The sequence below is a fragment of the Pholis gunnellus genome (assembly GCF_910591455.1).
Source record: "Pholis gunnellus genome assembly, chromosome: 12".
In the NCBI taxonomy this organism is placed as follows: domain Eukaryota; kingdom Metazoa; phylum Chordata; class Actinopteri; order Perciformes; family Pholidae; genus Pholis; species Pholis gunnellus.
The window spans coordinates 883,540-899,454 of NC_136539.1; the positions used below are offsets into that span (position 1 = coordinate 883,540).

At 40.2% G+C, this 15,915-nt stretch overlaps 1 protein-coding gene across 1 annotated transcript; it reads right to left on the reverse strand.

Annotated features, from left to right (window-relative positions):
• Positions 1–3,063: 3,063 nt before the first annotated feature.
• On the reverse strand, positions 3,064–15,409 carry LOC306704316 (interferon alpha/beta receptor 2-like). Its single transcript, XM_079170608.1, has 7 exons — positions 15,214–15,409; positions 14,676–14,808; positions 13,485–13,663; positions 13,147–13,289; positions 9,005–9,167; positions 5,085–5,206; positions 3,064–3,817 (listed from the first exon to the last, which is right to left on the reverse strand). Exons 1-7 carry the CDS (start codon positions 15,248–15,250, stop codon positions 3,683–3,685), a joined length of 912 nt encoding a protein of 303 aa, XP_079026734.1. The 5' UTR covers positions 15,251–15,409; the 3' UTR covers positions 3,064–3,682.
• Positions 15,410–15,915: the final 506 nt, after the last annotated feature.

The following is a 15,915-nucleotide window of genomic DNA, read 5'->3' on the forward strand; positions in this document are numbered from 1 at the left end:
CATGCATGCATCTTTTGTGAACTTACCTTTACCTCAAGATGAAGTTACAAGGCAAAATCAGTACTTCAAAGAAAAAATGACAATGTTCTGTGACTTCACTGAAAAGGTAAAAAGCTGGCTGTCACCCGTATGTGCAGCCAGATGAAGACTCTCGACAACCAAAGTGTTGCAGATGAAATAAATCCTGAAGATAGTGCTTCTAACGTGTCAAGTGTAAAGGTGAACTCTGTAAAGACACATTCCCAGACGTCACGGATTTCATCAACATCATCTGCACGCATCAAGGCAGCTCTGATGTGTGTGTTGCTGCTCTAAAAAGGAAACATTTAATAGAAGCTCAAGAGGAACAGTTGAAGAGAGAAACTGATAAGTTGGAGAGAGAAAAGGAACAATTGGAACTTGAAACGGGTTTGGCAGATACAAATGCAAAGCTTCATGTCTTGGAAATCAATTCATCCCAGTGTGGCTCAAAATGTTCGGACGGAATGAACTCTTATTTGAAGATCATTAAATCCCCATGCCTACACCTCTGTTCCAGTTAAAATGGATGTTATTTCTGTGTCTGCTCCCATAACTCAACCACAAGTTGTTAGGCCTAAACAAAGGTCAAAAACACAAATTGATGAGATGCTATTAAAGACTGATGCTCCAGTTCAAGCGACACAAACTGTGAATGAAAATCAAGCAGGACTTGTGCGACCTCAACCCCATCAGAATGACATTGTAAATGTTATGCAAAGACAAAATGACATCGCTGCTCTGCTGGTCCAGCAAAATCTGTGCTCTGTCCTTCCTGTAAGGAATATTCCTGTGTTTGATGGAGACCCTCTTCAGTACAGGTCTTTCATCAGAGCTTTTGAAAATGGAATGGATGAGAAGACAACTAATTGGAGTGACTGTTTACACTTTCTCGAACAATACACCAGGGGGCAGCCAAGAGACTTGGTGTGCAGTTGTCAACATCTACCTTCAGATCAGGGATACCACCGAGCCAAAAGTCTTCTAGCAGAGCACTTTGGAAACGAATACAAAATTGCATCTGCATGGAAAAGATTCTCAGCTGGACGCCTGTTAAAAGTGAAGCATTGCAATCATTTTCCCTGTTTCTTCGAGGATGCTCAAATCTAACAGAGCAAATGATGCATATGAAGGAACTGGACCTACCATCTAATATGAGGAGCATCATCTTGAAACTTCCTTATAAATGAAGGGAACGGTGGAGAAATGTTGCTTGTGATCTGCAAGAGCGAAGTGACCGGAGAGCACTGTTTAAGGATCTTGTTGCCTTCATTGAAAAACAAGTCAGAATTGCTTCAGTTGCTTTTTGGCAACATTCAGGACTCACAACCCACCAACTTGAAGGTCCCCAACGTTAGTCACTTCAAGCAAAGGAAAAAGGGAAGCAGCTTTGCCACCAACGCTACTGAGTGACAACTTTGTGAACAAAACAGACAGTTGTGAATAGAGGAAGACTTGGTCTTGTTTCCTGTGTACTGAGTGATGACTCCTTTTACTATTACAAGCAAAGACTGCAGGAGTTGCTTGGATTGCAATGTGTGTCACCAAAAGCACCCAGGAGTCCTTCACATAAAAGATAAAAGAACAACCTTTCAACAAGTCCAACGGTCTGTGAGCCCTCCAAGTGTCTCAACCACAATGTCTCAGGCCTGCGACCATATTGGGGCTGGTTATAAAGATAATTCCATCTTTTCTATTTTCGTAGTTGAAGTCAAGAGCCAGAGGGGTGGCAAAACGGTGCAGACATATGCCTTTTTGGATCCAGGGAGTTCCGGCACATTCTGTACAGAGAACTTGGCAAGAAAATTGAACGTGAGGGCTAAAAAGACTAGTATTCTGCTGAGAACAATGAGTCAAAAGAAGATTGTAAATGCACATATTCTGTCAGGTCTTGAAGTGTCTGGTATGAGCACAAATGATTTCATTGAGTTACCTGATGTTTTAACTCAAAAGAGCATGCCTGTTTCTACACTCAACGTCCCACGGGAGGAGGATCTTGATCTTATCTCGAGGATGTTATCATTCACACACACTGATGGCAGAGGCTGACAGGAAAGGTGCCACCTGTCCCAGGAGCAGCTTGGGGTAAAGTATCTCGCTCTGGAGCCAGGGATCAAGCTAATAATCTGAATGGAAGACCACAACCATGTGTGCATCAGAATTGTATTTGTGAATCTTATTTTTTTAATATGTTGGTAACACTTTTTGTGTGCATTGAAAAATATTCTCGTGGAGTCACTTACATATAAATGACAAAATACATTTGTGAATAATTCTGTGTGCATTACAAAAACGGGATAGTGAGAGCTTCTCGCGTTTCGACTTCACCTGAATAGTTCTCCGACATGTTTGGAAAGGGAGGGAAGAGTGGAGGGTGCATCAGTGTGATGCAATCTGCTACCTCACCATTAGATGCCTCAATATCCGACACACTGCTCCATTAACAGCACCTTATGTGGTGGTGGCATGTAATGTGTATAGATTACGTGTCGGCACCACGGAAACAATTTAACATTTAGGCAACAAAAGCACTGAATTAGGTTAAGGGAAAACTTCATGTTAGCCTTAAATGAAATACGCTAACTAAGGTTGAGGCAACAAAACCACTTACCTAGGTCCCGGTTAGTAGTTAGAAAAACATCATGGTTAGAATTATGTAAATGAAGTTTTAGGTAACTGAACCATGGTTAAGGAAAAACGTCACAAACATAACTTCCCGATAACTCAACAACTTTGTAGACACAAACTGGAACACTGGTCTCATGGTTGAAAGTCCTGTTTGTTTGACACAGCGACCTCCCCTCCCACCAGAAGTAGTCTTTCTCACTGTTTATAGCTCAGTGTCACAATCTGCAGCACTTCACATGGATGCATTAAAATGTGTGTCCACCACAAGTCATGTGGTCATTTTTACACATTATGCGGTGGAACGTGGATGCGTGCTGTTCTGGTAGAAAACAAAATACATGTATGAACATGAAAATAAGTTACAAGTAACACTAAAACTCTTTTTTTGAACCATGCTTTATTCACCAGATGTTTTTTATATCTTGAGCTCATTGGTGCACCACCGTACAGAATGGCATCACCACCATCAGTACGGCACGACAGAAAAACAACTGCTTTCTTAGTAAGTATAACAACAGTATAAAGAGTCGTAGAGGAAAGAGGACAACGGGATGGAGGGCAGCATTTAAGTAAAGATAGGTAATAAAACACGTACAGTAATATCCTCAATACTCAAACTAACGTGTTAACCATGCTGATGTTTTATGCTTATTCCTATGACTTGTTTGCTCAGGTCAAGTCTCGTGCATTAGTTAAGGTTTTCCTCAAGTTTTCATTTCTGTTCCTCATTTGACAGACACAGTTATTCTCTAGATCATAAAACAGACAGCAACTTTAATCTACCTCAACTAATTTAGAAAGTCAGAAGAAGAGTCAGAGGAAATTCAAAATATTGGCATAGAAACAGAATTATAACAATTTACAAAAACATCTCACTCTGATAGTAAACCATAAACTTTACCCTCAACGTCTGCCTTTTTATCAAAACCAGTGAACCTAATCAACTCCACCTAAACGAGCTCCTCTTGTCTTTAGCCCCCCCCCTAACACTTCCACTTTAAACATTGGATTTTCACTGCCGTTCCACAGTCTCCCTTCAGAGCAGCTCCTTGGTGGCTGAACCAGCCTGTTGGTCAGCAGAGCCCTCTTTATGTTGCTGCAGGGCTGAGATCTCATGGTACACTACAATGGGTGCACTTTCACGATTCCGGCATTGTAGAAGGATGTATGACTGGAAATAAGAGAGACAGTCACGTTTACCTGCTGCTGACAGTACTCCACTTAAACCACAACAACAACAATAAAACTTGCACACATGCACGTCCTTGAGTGAAATTTGAGGTTGGTAAGTTGTACCTGGAAAATAATCTTCTTTAATATCTGGATACAGATCCTAGAAAATAACCTGATACAGTCTACTTTCATACATTTAGCCTGTTGGACATTAAACTGTTCAGTCCAACAGGAGACATAAAAAGAGAGTAAGATATAAAGCAGAGGGTTCAAAGAGTCAAATAAATGGTGTAGTGTGTTTTTACTTACTGTCAACAAATCTCAATAAGATATATCAGGCTTTGATGCACACACTATAGTTGTTAGTAGATACATTCACTGGTGCCTAAGATTTGTTGACAAGAAGAAAAAGAAAATGGCTGCGTGGATGCGTGGCCGTGTGGATGCGTGGATGACAGTGTTGGGTGGATGTTTCACCACTGTCGAAACTGAAAAATCGTAGCTATTAAAAGGGTTGATCTTCTGAGCAGGTTGACATTTCTGCTTTTTAGTGAAATGTTTTACCAACTGTTGGAGGAGGAAATGAGCTACACACATTCATGTTCTCCTCAGGAGGAATTGTACTGACTTTGGTAATTCTCTGACTTTCCCCTCTAGCTCCATCATCAAGCCATAATTTCGGCTTCTCCAAACTCGAGTTTAAGACGAATATCTGCAAAACTAATGAGCGAATAATGTCAGCCTCTGCTGCACTTTGTGTTTAATGGTAATTTGAAAATGTTAGCATGCTAAAATTCTAAACTGAGATGGTAAACATTGATACCTGCTAAACATCAGTTAGCATTGTCATTGTAAGCATGCTAGCATTTAGCTCAAAGCACCACTGTGCCAAAGCCTCACCGAGCCACTGCATGATCAGTGACTTAAACAATTGATTATTCAAATTGTCAGTTATTAATATTCTGTTGATTGACAAACTGATTAATCTAATAATCACTTAACACTTGAAAAAGTGACTGACTGTGAAACAGCTTCCTTGGCTTGATGATAATGGATTTCTTCGTGATCAGTTGGCAAGACAAGAGGTATTTATCAATAAAGAAACTCATTAAAATAGGATCTTAATTAGCTCAGTTAAAGCAGAAACCAACTAATCAAACTGATTGATCAAACTGATTATCAGAGGGAGGCACATTCACTCTTTGTGCACATCAAGTGTTTTGGAGGTGAAGATGAACAGCAGCACACATATTTGGATCTGTTACCAGAGTTCTCTGTAGAGGTTGTCTTAGTAATTTAAAGCTCAGCTGACCGCCGTAGACAACCAGTCCAACGAGGAGAATCCCCAGTGCACAGAACGCACCCAGCAGGCTGAAGACCACATACACTGTGAAACAGGAGGACAGCAGCATATATCACATTAAAAAGCATTGGCTGTTTGAAACGTACACTTCTAATGTTAGAAATCAAATTACTAGTGGAAAGATTAGAAATTCTATTAGCCTTCAATTTGCTATAAGGGTAAGGCACCTAAAATAAAGCTGTATCCACATACAGCTAAACACTGATGAAGCTTTCAACAAGTTCAAGGTGTATGTAGAAGAGGTACATGCTGCATATGAGACATTTCTAAACAGCTACTTACTATTGTCTGCAACACCTTGTCCACTAATACATAAAGGCCGTTATGGATAACAAAATGCATGCAGAAAGAAAAATATACTTTACACAGACTTCATCAATTTAGAACAAATATTTATGGAAGGTTGATAAAAAATAAATTGACAGTTACAATGAGACAAAGAACAATGAGTTACAAAGAAAGATCTTTATCATAAAATGATAATAAAATAAAATAAAAACAATATCAAAGGCACCTAAAATAACCTTGTATCCACAGTCGATACAATATACCCATGATACTTAATTAGCGATACTTTGTATTGCGATATCAAACATTGCAATATATTGCGATTTATTACCTTTTTTCAACTGCAAATTGTGCAGTTTGTCAACATCTGATTTAGCTTTTAAAATGAATTTTTCACTCGGTTCATCTCACTTCACTCATTTATATTGCAGCAAAATGTTTTTGTCGGTTAACCTCTGAGCAACACTGGCATTAGAACTTGTCATTATTTAGCATCGTGCACTTAAAAAACAGAACTTTTATTGTTATAGTCCACATAGTCCAATCCTGCTGACCGAAGATTATTAACCAGAATATTTCTAATAAGCCTATAGCCAGTGAACTAAAATATGTATTGTCATCATCATCAACTATCTCCTTTTACTTTGTTTAAGTCATCTAGAGCGGCCATTTGGATACAAACAAAGGAGTAGGAAATAAAATAAAAGATTGTATTTTTATTGATAAAAAATCTTGGTATTAGTAAAATAATGTTTGTACTACACGCTGGAGCTGTTGTTAGGAAGTTAAGCAGTTCATAATTCATCTCTAATATCTATTTTGTGCTGCCTTGAATATTTACCCATATCCAATATAAATGTTGACTGTATGGAGCTTGCGGTCAGCAACCTCCATACCACTGGTACGGAGGGCAGGGCAGTACTGCAGGTATACCAGTATACCGGTATACCAGTACTGCAGGTATACCAGTATACCAGTACTGTACCAGTTACTAGCTCTCCTCACGCACATTTCAACGCAGATTTGTTGTAAACGAAGTATCGTTAGAGAAAGTATCAATGCTGATCTCAAGATCGCAGATGTTATACTGAATATTGGCCGATAACTATCAGTTGTTTTTTTCTCACTGATGGTTGAACTGTGTATCTGATCATTTTCTGTATCCTAACCCACGGCTGATTTAAGTCACTTTTTGGCGAGTTTAAGGTTCCCTCGGAAATAGTTAAAGCAACGCTTCAGAAGCAGGACTCTCTCACACACACAAACAACATGTAGAATCGTAGCTTCTTCAATTCATATGGTTATGAAACTATAACTTATATAACCACAGTTATGGCCAGATTGGTTAAATTCCGACATCTCTCATTGCAATATTAATAGTTTATATAATAAGAGATCAATGCTCAAATACAAGTAAAGTCCATTTAGTCAGTGTTTGTATATCGATACAATATTGCCATGCAAAATATCACGACACTGTGCATAGATTTTCCTCATGCCTAATCCACAGGTCTGCCCAGTCATTTCATTAATGACAATAATACGGTCATAAAAAGACAAGAATGAGGTGGGAAATGAATTAAATCATTTTTTGTAAATACTGGGCCAAATCTTGCAATTCCATAAAAAGAACATAGAAGTTAACATATGGGGGCTGGAACGGGGGAAGTAATGTGTTGTGATGTTTCTTGGAGAGGTAAGTGGAATTTAAATCAAATCCACTGTAGTAAAATCCAAAAATAAAACATTGAGGCGGAGATCGAGATAAACTATATTTTCAATCTCACTTCAATTTGTCACATAGTGACCCCTTGGCGTCTCTCTCCAACGCTCTGGCTAGCCCAGCGTGCTTGGTTAAGGCAACAAAAGCACTTAGTTAGGTTTAGCAAAAACATCATCGCTGGGCTTAAAATAACTAACCAAACTTCAAAATCACACCAGTCTCAAACACCTGTCTGCAGGTTGAAAGTCCTGTGTTTGTTTGTAGAAAGAAAGAAATACACTTCAACGGTGTTTATTGGTTCAAAACAAACATTTGATACTATAGATCTACCGTCTTATTCTATGGTGAGAGAATAGTTCTAAACTGGTTCAGCTATTTAGATAAAAGACATCCAATACGTACAGTTTGCTGGTAACACATCTGAGTAAATGAAGAGTGAATGTGGAGTCCCATCAGGCTTTTTGGTTCTAAACTTTTTATTTTGTAATCAATGACGTGTGAAATGTCAAATATATTGCTGTTTGTGTTTTGCAGATATGTTTTGCTGGTTCAGATTTGTGGGTAGTAGACAATAGACAAACTGACATGGAACATTTTAAAACCAAGGTGTCTCAGAATATTTCTGTTTTGAACAAAGCAAAGTAAATGTTCGACTACAAGGGACTAGGAATGAAGCAGAGACTCACAGCAGCACACCTCATTGATAATAAATCATTTCTCCCGTTGCATTTAGTGTTGCATGAAATATGCCCAATTTTTATTTGCACTTTTCCCACCTTGTATTGTAACTTGTTGTGTTTTGGGAAATGTTGTTGTGTTTTGACCTTTAGGGCCACCGTAGAAGTGTCTTTGTTGAAACTGCATAATCAGGTATGAAACAATTAAAAAGTAAAACATGCCATTACAACTTCAAAGTATGTTGTTAAAACGTGAACATGTTCTCATTACAACAACAATTTGTGCAACTTGATGTTGTTGTGGTAGTGATAGGCTGCATTCTTATTAACTAGTGCTGGGCAACGATTAACATTTTTAATCGCGATTAATCGCATGATTGTTTTGCGATTAATCACATTGATATGCGCAAATTTCAATAATGAATTCAAAAGTAGTGTATTGTGCACTTTTATTTTAAAAGTACTGCTATATGAACAAAAGTGCAAAAACATTTGGTTTGCAAACACTTTAAACAAATAAGGTTCTTTTTAACAGCAGTATTCCCTTTACACAGTAGCAGTTAAAATACAGTTATGATTCTGATAATAGATATTCAGCCGGTGTTCACAACGTTATCTTCATGTGTGTAATAGATACAATTTGAAATATACACCTTGAAGACTGCAAACCTGTCTACCACATGTTTTGTTTATGTTTGTTAAATTCTCAGTAGCAATAACTAATTTATTTGAGTTTTTAAAGTGTTTTTGTTTGGAATATGTATAGTAAGCATATCATTTAATTTAAATGAAACATTTCTCTTTTGGTATTTTGGTCAGACACATATGCAACGCTGAGTACCGTAATATGTGTGGTATTTGTTATAAATGTAGGTTGGTACATAGAGGGTGATAAGGGCTGTACACGCAAGTTAACGCGATAATAACGCGTTAACTTGCCCAGCACTGTTATTAACATGTTCAACTGCTATCACACTTGACTTGAAGAAAGCTTGTGGACAGATTATGAACAGAGAAGTGTGCGTCTCATCCCCCAAATAAACAGATTCAAATTGCACAAAAAATGAGGGAAGATTGCACATGCTTGGATTGCTGTCTTATTCATTGTGAGTATTACAGTAAAACAACACGTACGTGAGCTTCTGGACAGAGGAGGGCTGGAGAAGGCACAGCAAGGTTTACTGGAGACACTGTTTGAGTTGATGAGTGATGTCACAGAGACAGTCACACAGTACTCCACACCTGGCTCCAGGTAAGAGATGATGTTCTCCTCTTTGTAAGGCAGACTCAGACTGAACTGCAACACAACAGAGAAAACAAACGAAAAATGAATCGCTTTGAAGTTTACAGAAACTATGGTATGGTCTTGAACTTTTACAATCTACTGTACACTTCCTCTTTTTAAACTTCATCTTTTGTCTCTGATTGTTAATATGTTAATCTTTTGCAGTTTTAAATCATTTTGTACAACTAGCAATACATTTGGGACGGTTTTAAGGTCAAACCGAAGCTTATTTTGTTGAAACTGTGTCAAAATATATAATGTTGAATAAAAGGATTCTTAACCCAAACAGTAATATAAGAATGACACTGGGTCAAAACAACTCATTCTCAAATGGTGTAATACCAATGAGTACTGAGAAACGTTGTACGTGGCGCTATTCTGACCCAAACTGTGCCAATTTTGACACCTGCCTATCAGACTAACTCATTCACACACTGATGGCTAACACCTGCCTATCAGACTAACTCATTCACACACTGATGGCTAACACCTGCCTATCAGACTAACTCATTCACACACTGATGGCTAACACCTGCCTATCAGACTAACTCATTCACACACTGATGGCTAACACCTGCCTATCAGACTAACTCATTCACACACTGATGGCTAACACCTGCCTATCAGACTAACTCATTCACACACTGATGGCTAACACCTGCCTATCAGACTAACTCATTCACACACTGATGGCTAACACCTGCCTATCAGACTAACTCATTCACACACTGATTTTTTTTTGGGTTAAGTGTCTTGCTCAAGGACACATCGACATGCAAACATGCAAACCGCCGATCCTCTGACATATCTACCTGAATATGTGCACACAGCTGCATGTTTAAGAGCACCAGCAGGTTCCAGCAGATGGGCAGCTGCCACAATCCGATGCGCCTGCATGACAGTCTACGCTGCTGTCTGTGGTCATCGAGCATAACCCTCAGATACTCCACCTGTGTGGCAGGGCCTTACAGTTGATCGTAAACCCTGGCTTGGTTAGCTGTAAGATCAATGACGGTTGACATCTTGCAGACGACAACGCACTGGTTTTGGATGCGGAGAACTCAAATTGGTCTGAAATCTCCCATCTTCTTGGAAACCAGTAGAGTTTCCCTTTCTGTCATGGGGACGACACCACACAGCTTGTTACTGTAACAGCTCCTGGATCTCTGCTGAGAGGTAGTCTACCTTCTTCTTAGAGGATAGGAAAGATTCAACTCCTTCAATCTATCCATGAACGGAGAAGGAACGCTGTAGGACTGGAGAGACAACCAGAGTCTCAGAGTCTTGTCCATCCGCTCCGTTAACACACAGTTGCGTTGCCACTCCTCGTAAAACTGCATTAGAAGACGAATGACCAGCTGTGGGAACTTGATATCTTGTCTCAGACCTCAACGCTGCTGCAGCACTTTGGTCAGCACCTTCCAGCTGTGACATCAGTTGCTACAGGAGGTAGACAACAGTTTGTGTCTTTAAATAGCCTAGGCACAGTCCACACCGTCGTTGGACAAATAACAGAATGTTGTTTTGTATTCATCGAATATTTTATTCTTCATGAAAGAACTTCTACCACTCACTCTCTTTCAATGAAGAAACCCTCTGACGGGCGACACAACTGCCTGGAGAAACTCTGCCGGACACACAAACGGACGAAAACACACCTGAAGTACTGCGTTAAGTGATCTCAAGTGAGAGGCTTCTGTCTGGACAGAGAGGTCAATAATTAGGTGTTTATTGTAACCTTTGTTGTACTGTGTACTTAACAGACCGCTGAATCATGTTCAATGACTGCTGAGCAGAGAATTACCCATACAGTCCAGTAGAGGGCGGAGCCTGTGTGAGTTACAACTATCTGTTTCTTGTAATTCAATAGAAATGGTTGCAGTTAATGTAGTAAAGGGGATGCACGTTACTTCCTGTTTCAAGTACTCTATTTTACCCAAGAAAGAGCTGCCACACACCAGGTGTTAAGACAGGAAATGCAGAGCAGCTCACAGATGTGTAAAAAGTACGTAATCTGCTATTCTATCTCCACTCATTTGAGATTTTAGTAACATGCATGCTTGTTATAAGAAATGAAAGGCTCCTGTCACATTTGCATACTGTAACTGAAATATGGGCTGAAAAGATTGAATTTACAGACAGTGAATTCCTTTGGTTTCTTCTCATCAGACTGAGCGTTTCTTCGAACAGACAAATATGAGCCGTTGAGAGGGAAACGTGGGTAAAACCCACATACTTCAGACAGAACATCGGCCATCTGAGGCGACCTGAAGCCTCTAGAAGTCGCGTGTTCGGCCTACACATGTGTTTCACTCAATATTTGGATGGGCCTTTCATGAGTATGTCAAAGAAGTAAAGAAGAACTGCTTGTGGGTTTGCCGTTTGGATTTCTCTGCATTTCACGCTGCGCTGAGTTTCATATCAGTTTCTCAGTTTCATATGTGAGCACAACCTGAAACAAAACAAAGAAATGAAGAAAAAGCTGCAGAAATGCACTGGTATCTTATGATGCCACTCTGCTGTGCTTTATATTTGTGCTAATTATTAGGGATTATGTGAAAATGTGACGGAAACACATTTTACACATACAGCACCTACATCTTTATTAGACTTCACAAAATACATACAGTATCTGAACTTCTGCAAGTTGCGTTCTGATTACTGCTTTTGCTCTTGATATTTATTTGGGCCACCAACCAAAAACAAGATTAGCCGTGCTTAAACCAGTGTCCATTCTTTTTTAACCCTGACCAAGTCCAAACCAGCAACTAACAACCTGCACTTTTTTAAAGCATGGCTGCTTTAAGAGAGGCTGGAGGGCCTAGGGGCCCTGCTTTGTTCACACTATGAGTGACAAAAGCCACAAAATGGCAAAAGCGTAGCCAGCAACAGTACCACTGAGTTGCTGTTGCTGTATTGCTCAAGGGCTCGTTGACGTAATTATCACGTAAAATAGCAGTAGGAACTGGTTAACTTAGTGTAAGAGCGGCTCGTCCTTCAATCAGAAGATCGGCAGTTTGATCCCCGGATCCTGAGGGCTATCTGTGTATGAATGAGTGTGAATGGGTGAATGACACGTAGTGTTAAAGTGCTTTGAGTGGAAGACAAGAAAAGTGCTTTACAATTACAGTCCATTTTAGACGGACTGGAACAGGAGTACTTGTCGCTGCATGACAAGTACCGGATTCCACTGAAAATGAGTTGTAGCCTGTTGCTGTGTCTAATAGTGTTAACACATCATTACAATTCATTTGTAATACCATATCATAAATAATATGTTAAAAGCAGAGTGAGTAGGTGGCGGTTTGTCAACACAACATTAAAATGTAGACCCCCCCCCCCGGCATAACGACACCCCCCGAACCGTCAGGGTTACGTAGTCTCATCTGACACCTCCCCATGCATTACTCTGGTGAGATTGTGGTATATTTTTGATTTTGTGTTAGAGAGTTCCTGGAAATCAGAGGATGGGCTTTTTATTACTCTCATTGCTTCTGGCTATGTCACCTGCATGCAAGGTCAAAGTTCAAATAATTTGAACTGTGAGCTCAGTGCTCTGTGGCAATTTGGGGTAGTCTGGAAGCTACGGCCGTGGGCCTTCTGGGACTACAGACTGAAGACGGTCTAGCATGGTGTCGGCCGACGGAGCCAGTAAAACAACACACTGCTGGAGCCGCAGCAGTGTGTTGGTGACGATTCCGGGACCCACACTTCTGCCTAGATACCCGGTGAGATAGCCAGGCGTGTTCCCCTGAAAGGTTACTGCTCTACGCTGTGAGGATCAGACAGGAGGCTAGCAGGGTTAGGGTCTAGGCCAGACAGGAAGCTAACCCACTGAAGGAGAGATGCCCAGTCTGAGCTATCCAACAGACCAAACTGTTGACCTCTTGTACAATTGTTTATTTGTATAAAAAAACAATTCCTCAACAATGTGTACATTGTTTAGGAGTAAAAAAATGTTGATGACTGCAGCTTTAAGCCTGACACGTACCTGTGCACCATCCCTGGACCTCCGCACATAGAGGACGACTCTTCTGTACAAGTGTTTGAGCAGCTTTGTCGTAGGAACTCTGATCTGCAGGAGCAAACAGTTCCCACAGCCAGACACGGACACATCAGGAGGTCCCAACACAGCTACGGGGAGAAATGAACAGTTTCCAAAATGATGAAATACAAGTACGCTGCATATTCCGTGTTTATATGGACCAATTATATGTTTGCCATTGAAGACTGCCATTGTCTACCTTGAACTCAGAACAACTGTGGATATTTGGTTGGAGAAGTGTGTGTAACCTTTTGAAATGTTAAATATATAGGTGTGTGTCTCACTGTCAGACAGAGGCTTGAACCGCTCAGACACAGTCCAGTTGGATGTCTGGGTGGGAGTGAAGGCTCGGATGCGGGCCCAGTATTGATTCAACGGGTCCTTAAACACTTGGGTTAGGTTACACGTCTGTCCGGCTGTCAGCTCCAAACAGGCAGCCACTGGTCTCCACGTGTTCTTCCTCCTAAGTGAAAGGAAATCCAGAGGGAGAGAGAAAAGGAGTGACGATAATCCAAGACAAGATCAAGAATAATGTGTCATTTAAAAAATGAGGGTGAAGGTGAATGATGCAGCGAGGGGGGACGGGGACGTAACTAACAACATGTTGTACATACAGGCAACATTCACGGCTGTGAGATACAACACAACTCTTTAACAAGGAACTCACACTTGTTAGGATATAACTTCAAGTACACAGCTACTCAAAAACTGTGCTTGCTCACAGGGTTTGACAAATGCCTCAGAAACAACAATGAAACATACGACTTACTGTGCAAAGCAGGCATGAGGTGAGCATCGTTATTATTGAATAATATCAGACTATGATAAATGGGAGACGCTATTGCCATCCAGGGAGGTCAGTCTGTGGTTCGGACCACCTATTTGATCCAGAAATGGTTCAGACATTATCCCTCTCAGGATGAATTGTAATAACTATGGAGATCCCTTGACGTTCATTTCAAGTCGAATGTACTGCTTAGAAAGTCCTGGTTTAAATTCTTAAAAAAAATAAAAAATCCTTAGCATAACTAATTGTTGTTTGTGTAAAACAATGCATTATACAGTGTATGATTATACCAGTAAACTCTGCTATGTGTCAGTCTAAATGACAAGAACTATCGAGAAAAAAAGAAACCGGCATTTCCTGTAAGAGCTGCAGTTGTTTTTGTGAACAACTCAAGGCATTAGCACCAACTAAATCATTGTATGTAATGTTAATGTTTCAACCTTGACAAAGCACTGATCTCGAACACCAAGAGGTCGTGGGTTTGTTGTCCATGCTAATAACAATCATCTATCATACATCTTACAAAATGACAAACCACAACGAGTGAAGCTTTGTGAGGCAGGCGGTTCAAAGCTCCTGGAAGCAAACACCATGGTGATAATGAAGAGATATGTTTGTCTCAGTAGTGGACCTAATTCTGCCTCTGTGTCTCATCTATCCAAGCTTTCTGAGGCCGTCGACTGAATACCTGAACTGAAGGATCTGAACAGTGAAATGGGTGTCGGAGGAGGTTTGGAGGCCGGGCAGGAAGCTGAGTGTGTGCTCCATGTTGAAGGAGGAGATGGAGACGTTGGAAGGTGCGGGGAGGGAAACACACACCACTGCACAGGAGGACAGGAGAACAACACAGGGTTTAGATTCTCAATCATATCATTTGCGTTTCTTATCATTTAGAACTCTGGATCACTTAGCCACACGGCTAAGTCTACAGTCTGCACACATTACACAAATATTTCCTGGACATAGCTCTTTATCTCAGTGAGCTCATTGTGAGCTGTTACAAAGTTGAACAGAATAACAATGCATTTACTGCTGCTGACAACATTCATATATACATCTACAGACAGTGTGTACCAAAACAATTAAACACACACAAGCACAATGTCCCTTCACAGCAGTACTAAAGCTGTGGAGAACACAAACAGTCCATAACTACATGCATTCATATCACACATTCACCATGTCAAGCCCTACTTCCTCCACACATTCAATCCAGAAGGCATTACCAAGGTGTAAATGCAGAAGAAGCCTCCACAATCGCATCGTCTCTCCATGGACTTTTTTATGGCTCTTAGAGAAACATCACGCACAAGATAAGGCTGGTTTTTGGGTTGGAGCACACAACAAGAGAGATGTGAGGGGGTTGGTAAAGCAGCACTGTTACCATGTGCAGAGCTGAGTTTCTATTTCCCTAGAAGTCCCTCCCTGTGCGTTTCCTATACAGATCCTGCAGTGAACTGTGTGAGCTTTCACAGTTGCAAAAGAGAAAATGGTGAACAGCAAACCTGACTTCAGCTATACCAATTGTTTCTGATCTGTTCGTTTTATTGTCTATGCTTTGGTTACCAGGTCAGCTTGAAGAATTTGTACTTTTTTTTTTTTTTTTTAAATTGCACGACAAGAAATATATACATAGACATTACATCATATAGCCGTGTATGGGAGAACGGTGTGTGTGTGTGTACGTGTGTGCCTGAGCCTTTTGAGATGAAAGAAATAACCATAAAAAAGTACATAAATGAGGGCAAATTACATATACTATAAAATACTAACGTCCAGAAAAAGAAAGTGAGAGGTTGTCAGAGAGAGATAGGAATTCAAGTATTTTTCTTAATTTCATTTTTCTCTTTTTCCCCCCTTCTTTTATAATAAGAGCAATTATAATATGTAATAACAGCAACATTACAACAATAATACAACGTCATCAG

Bases quoted from the DNA above. Each gene is read 5' to 3' on its own strand.
- LOC306704316 (XM_079170608.1), bottom strand. From the start codon at position 15,250: ATGCGATTGTGGAGGCTTCTTCTGCATTTACACCTTG. The intron at 9,168-13,146 runs GTACGTGTCAGG...GTTGTGTTGCAG, and splicing joins GGTCCAGGGATGGTGCACAG to TTCAGTCTGAGTCTGCCTTA. The intron at 3,818-5,084 runs GTAACAGATCCA...TCTTATTTCCAG, and splicing joins AACCTCTACAGAGAACTCTG to TCATACATCCTTCTACAATG.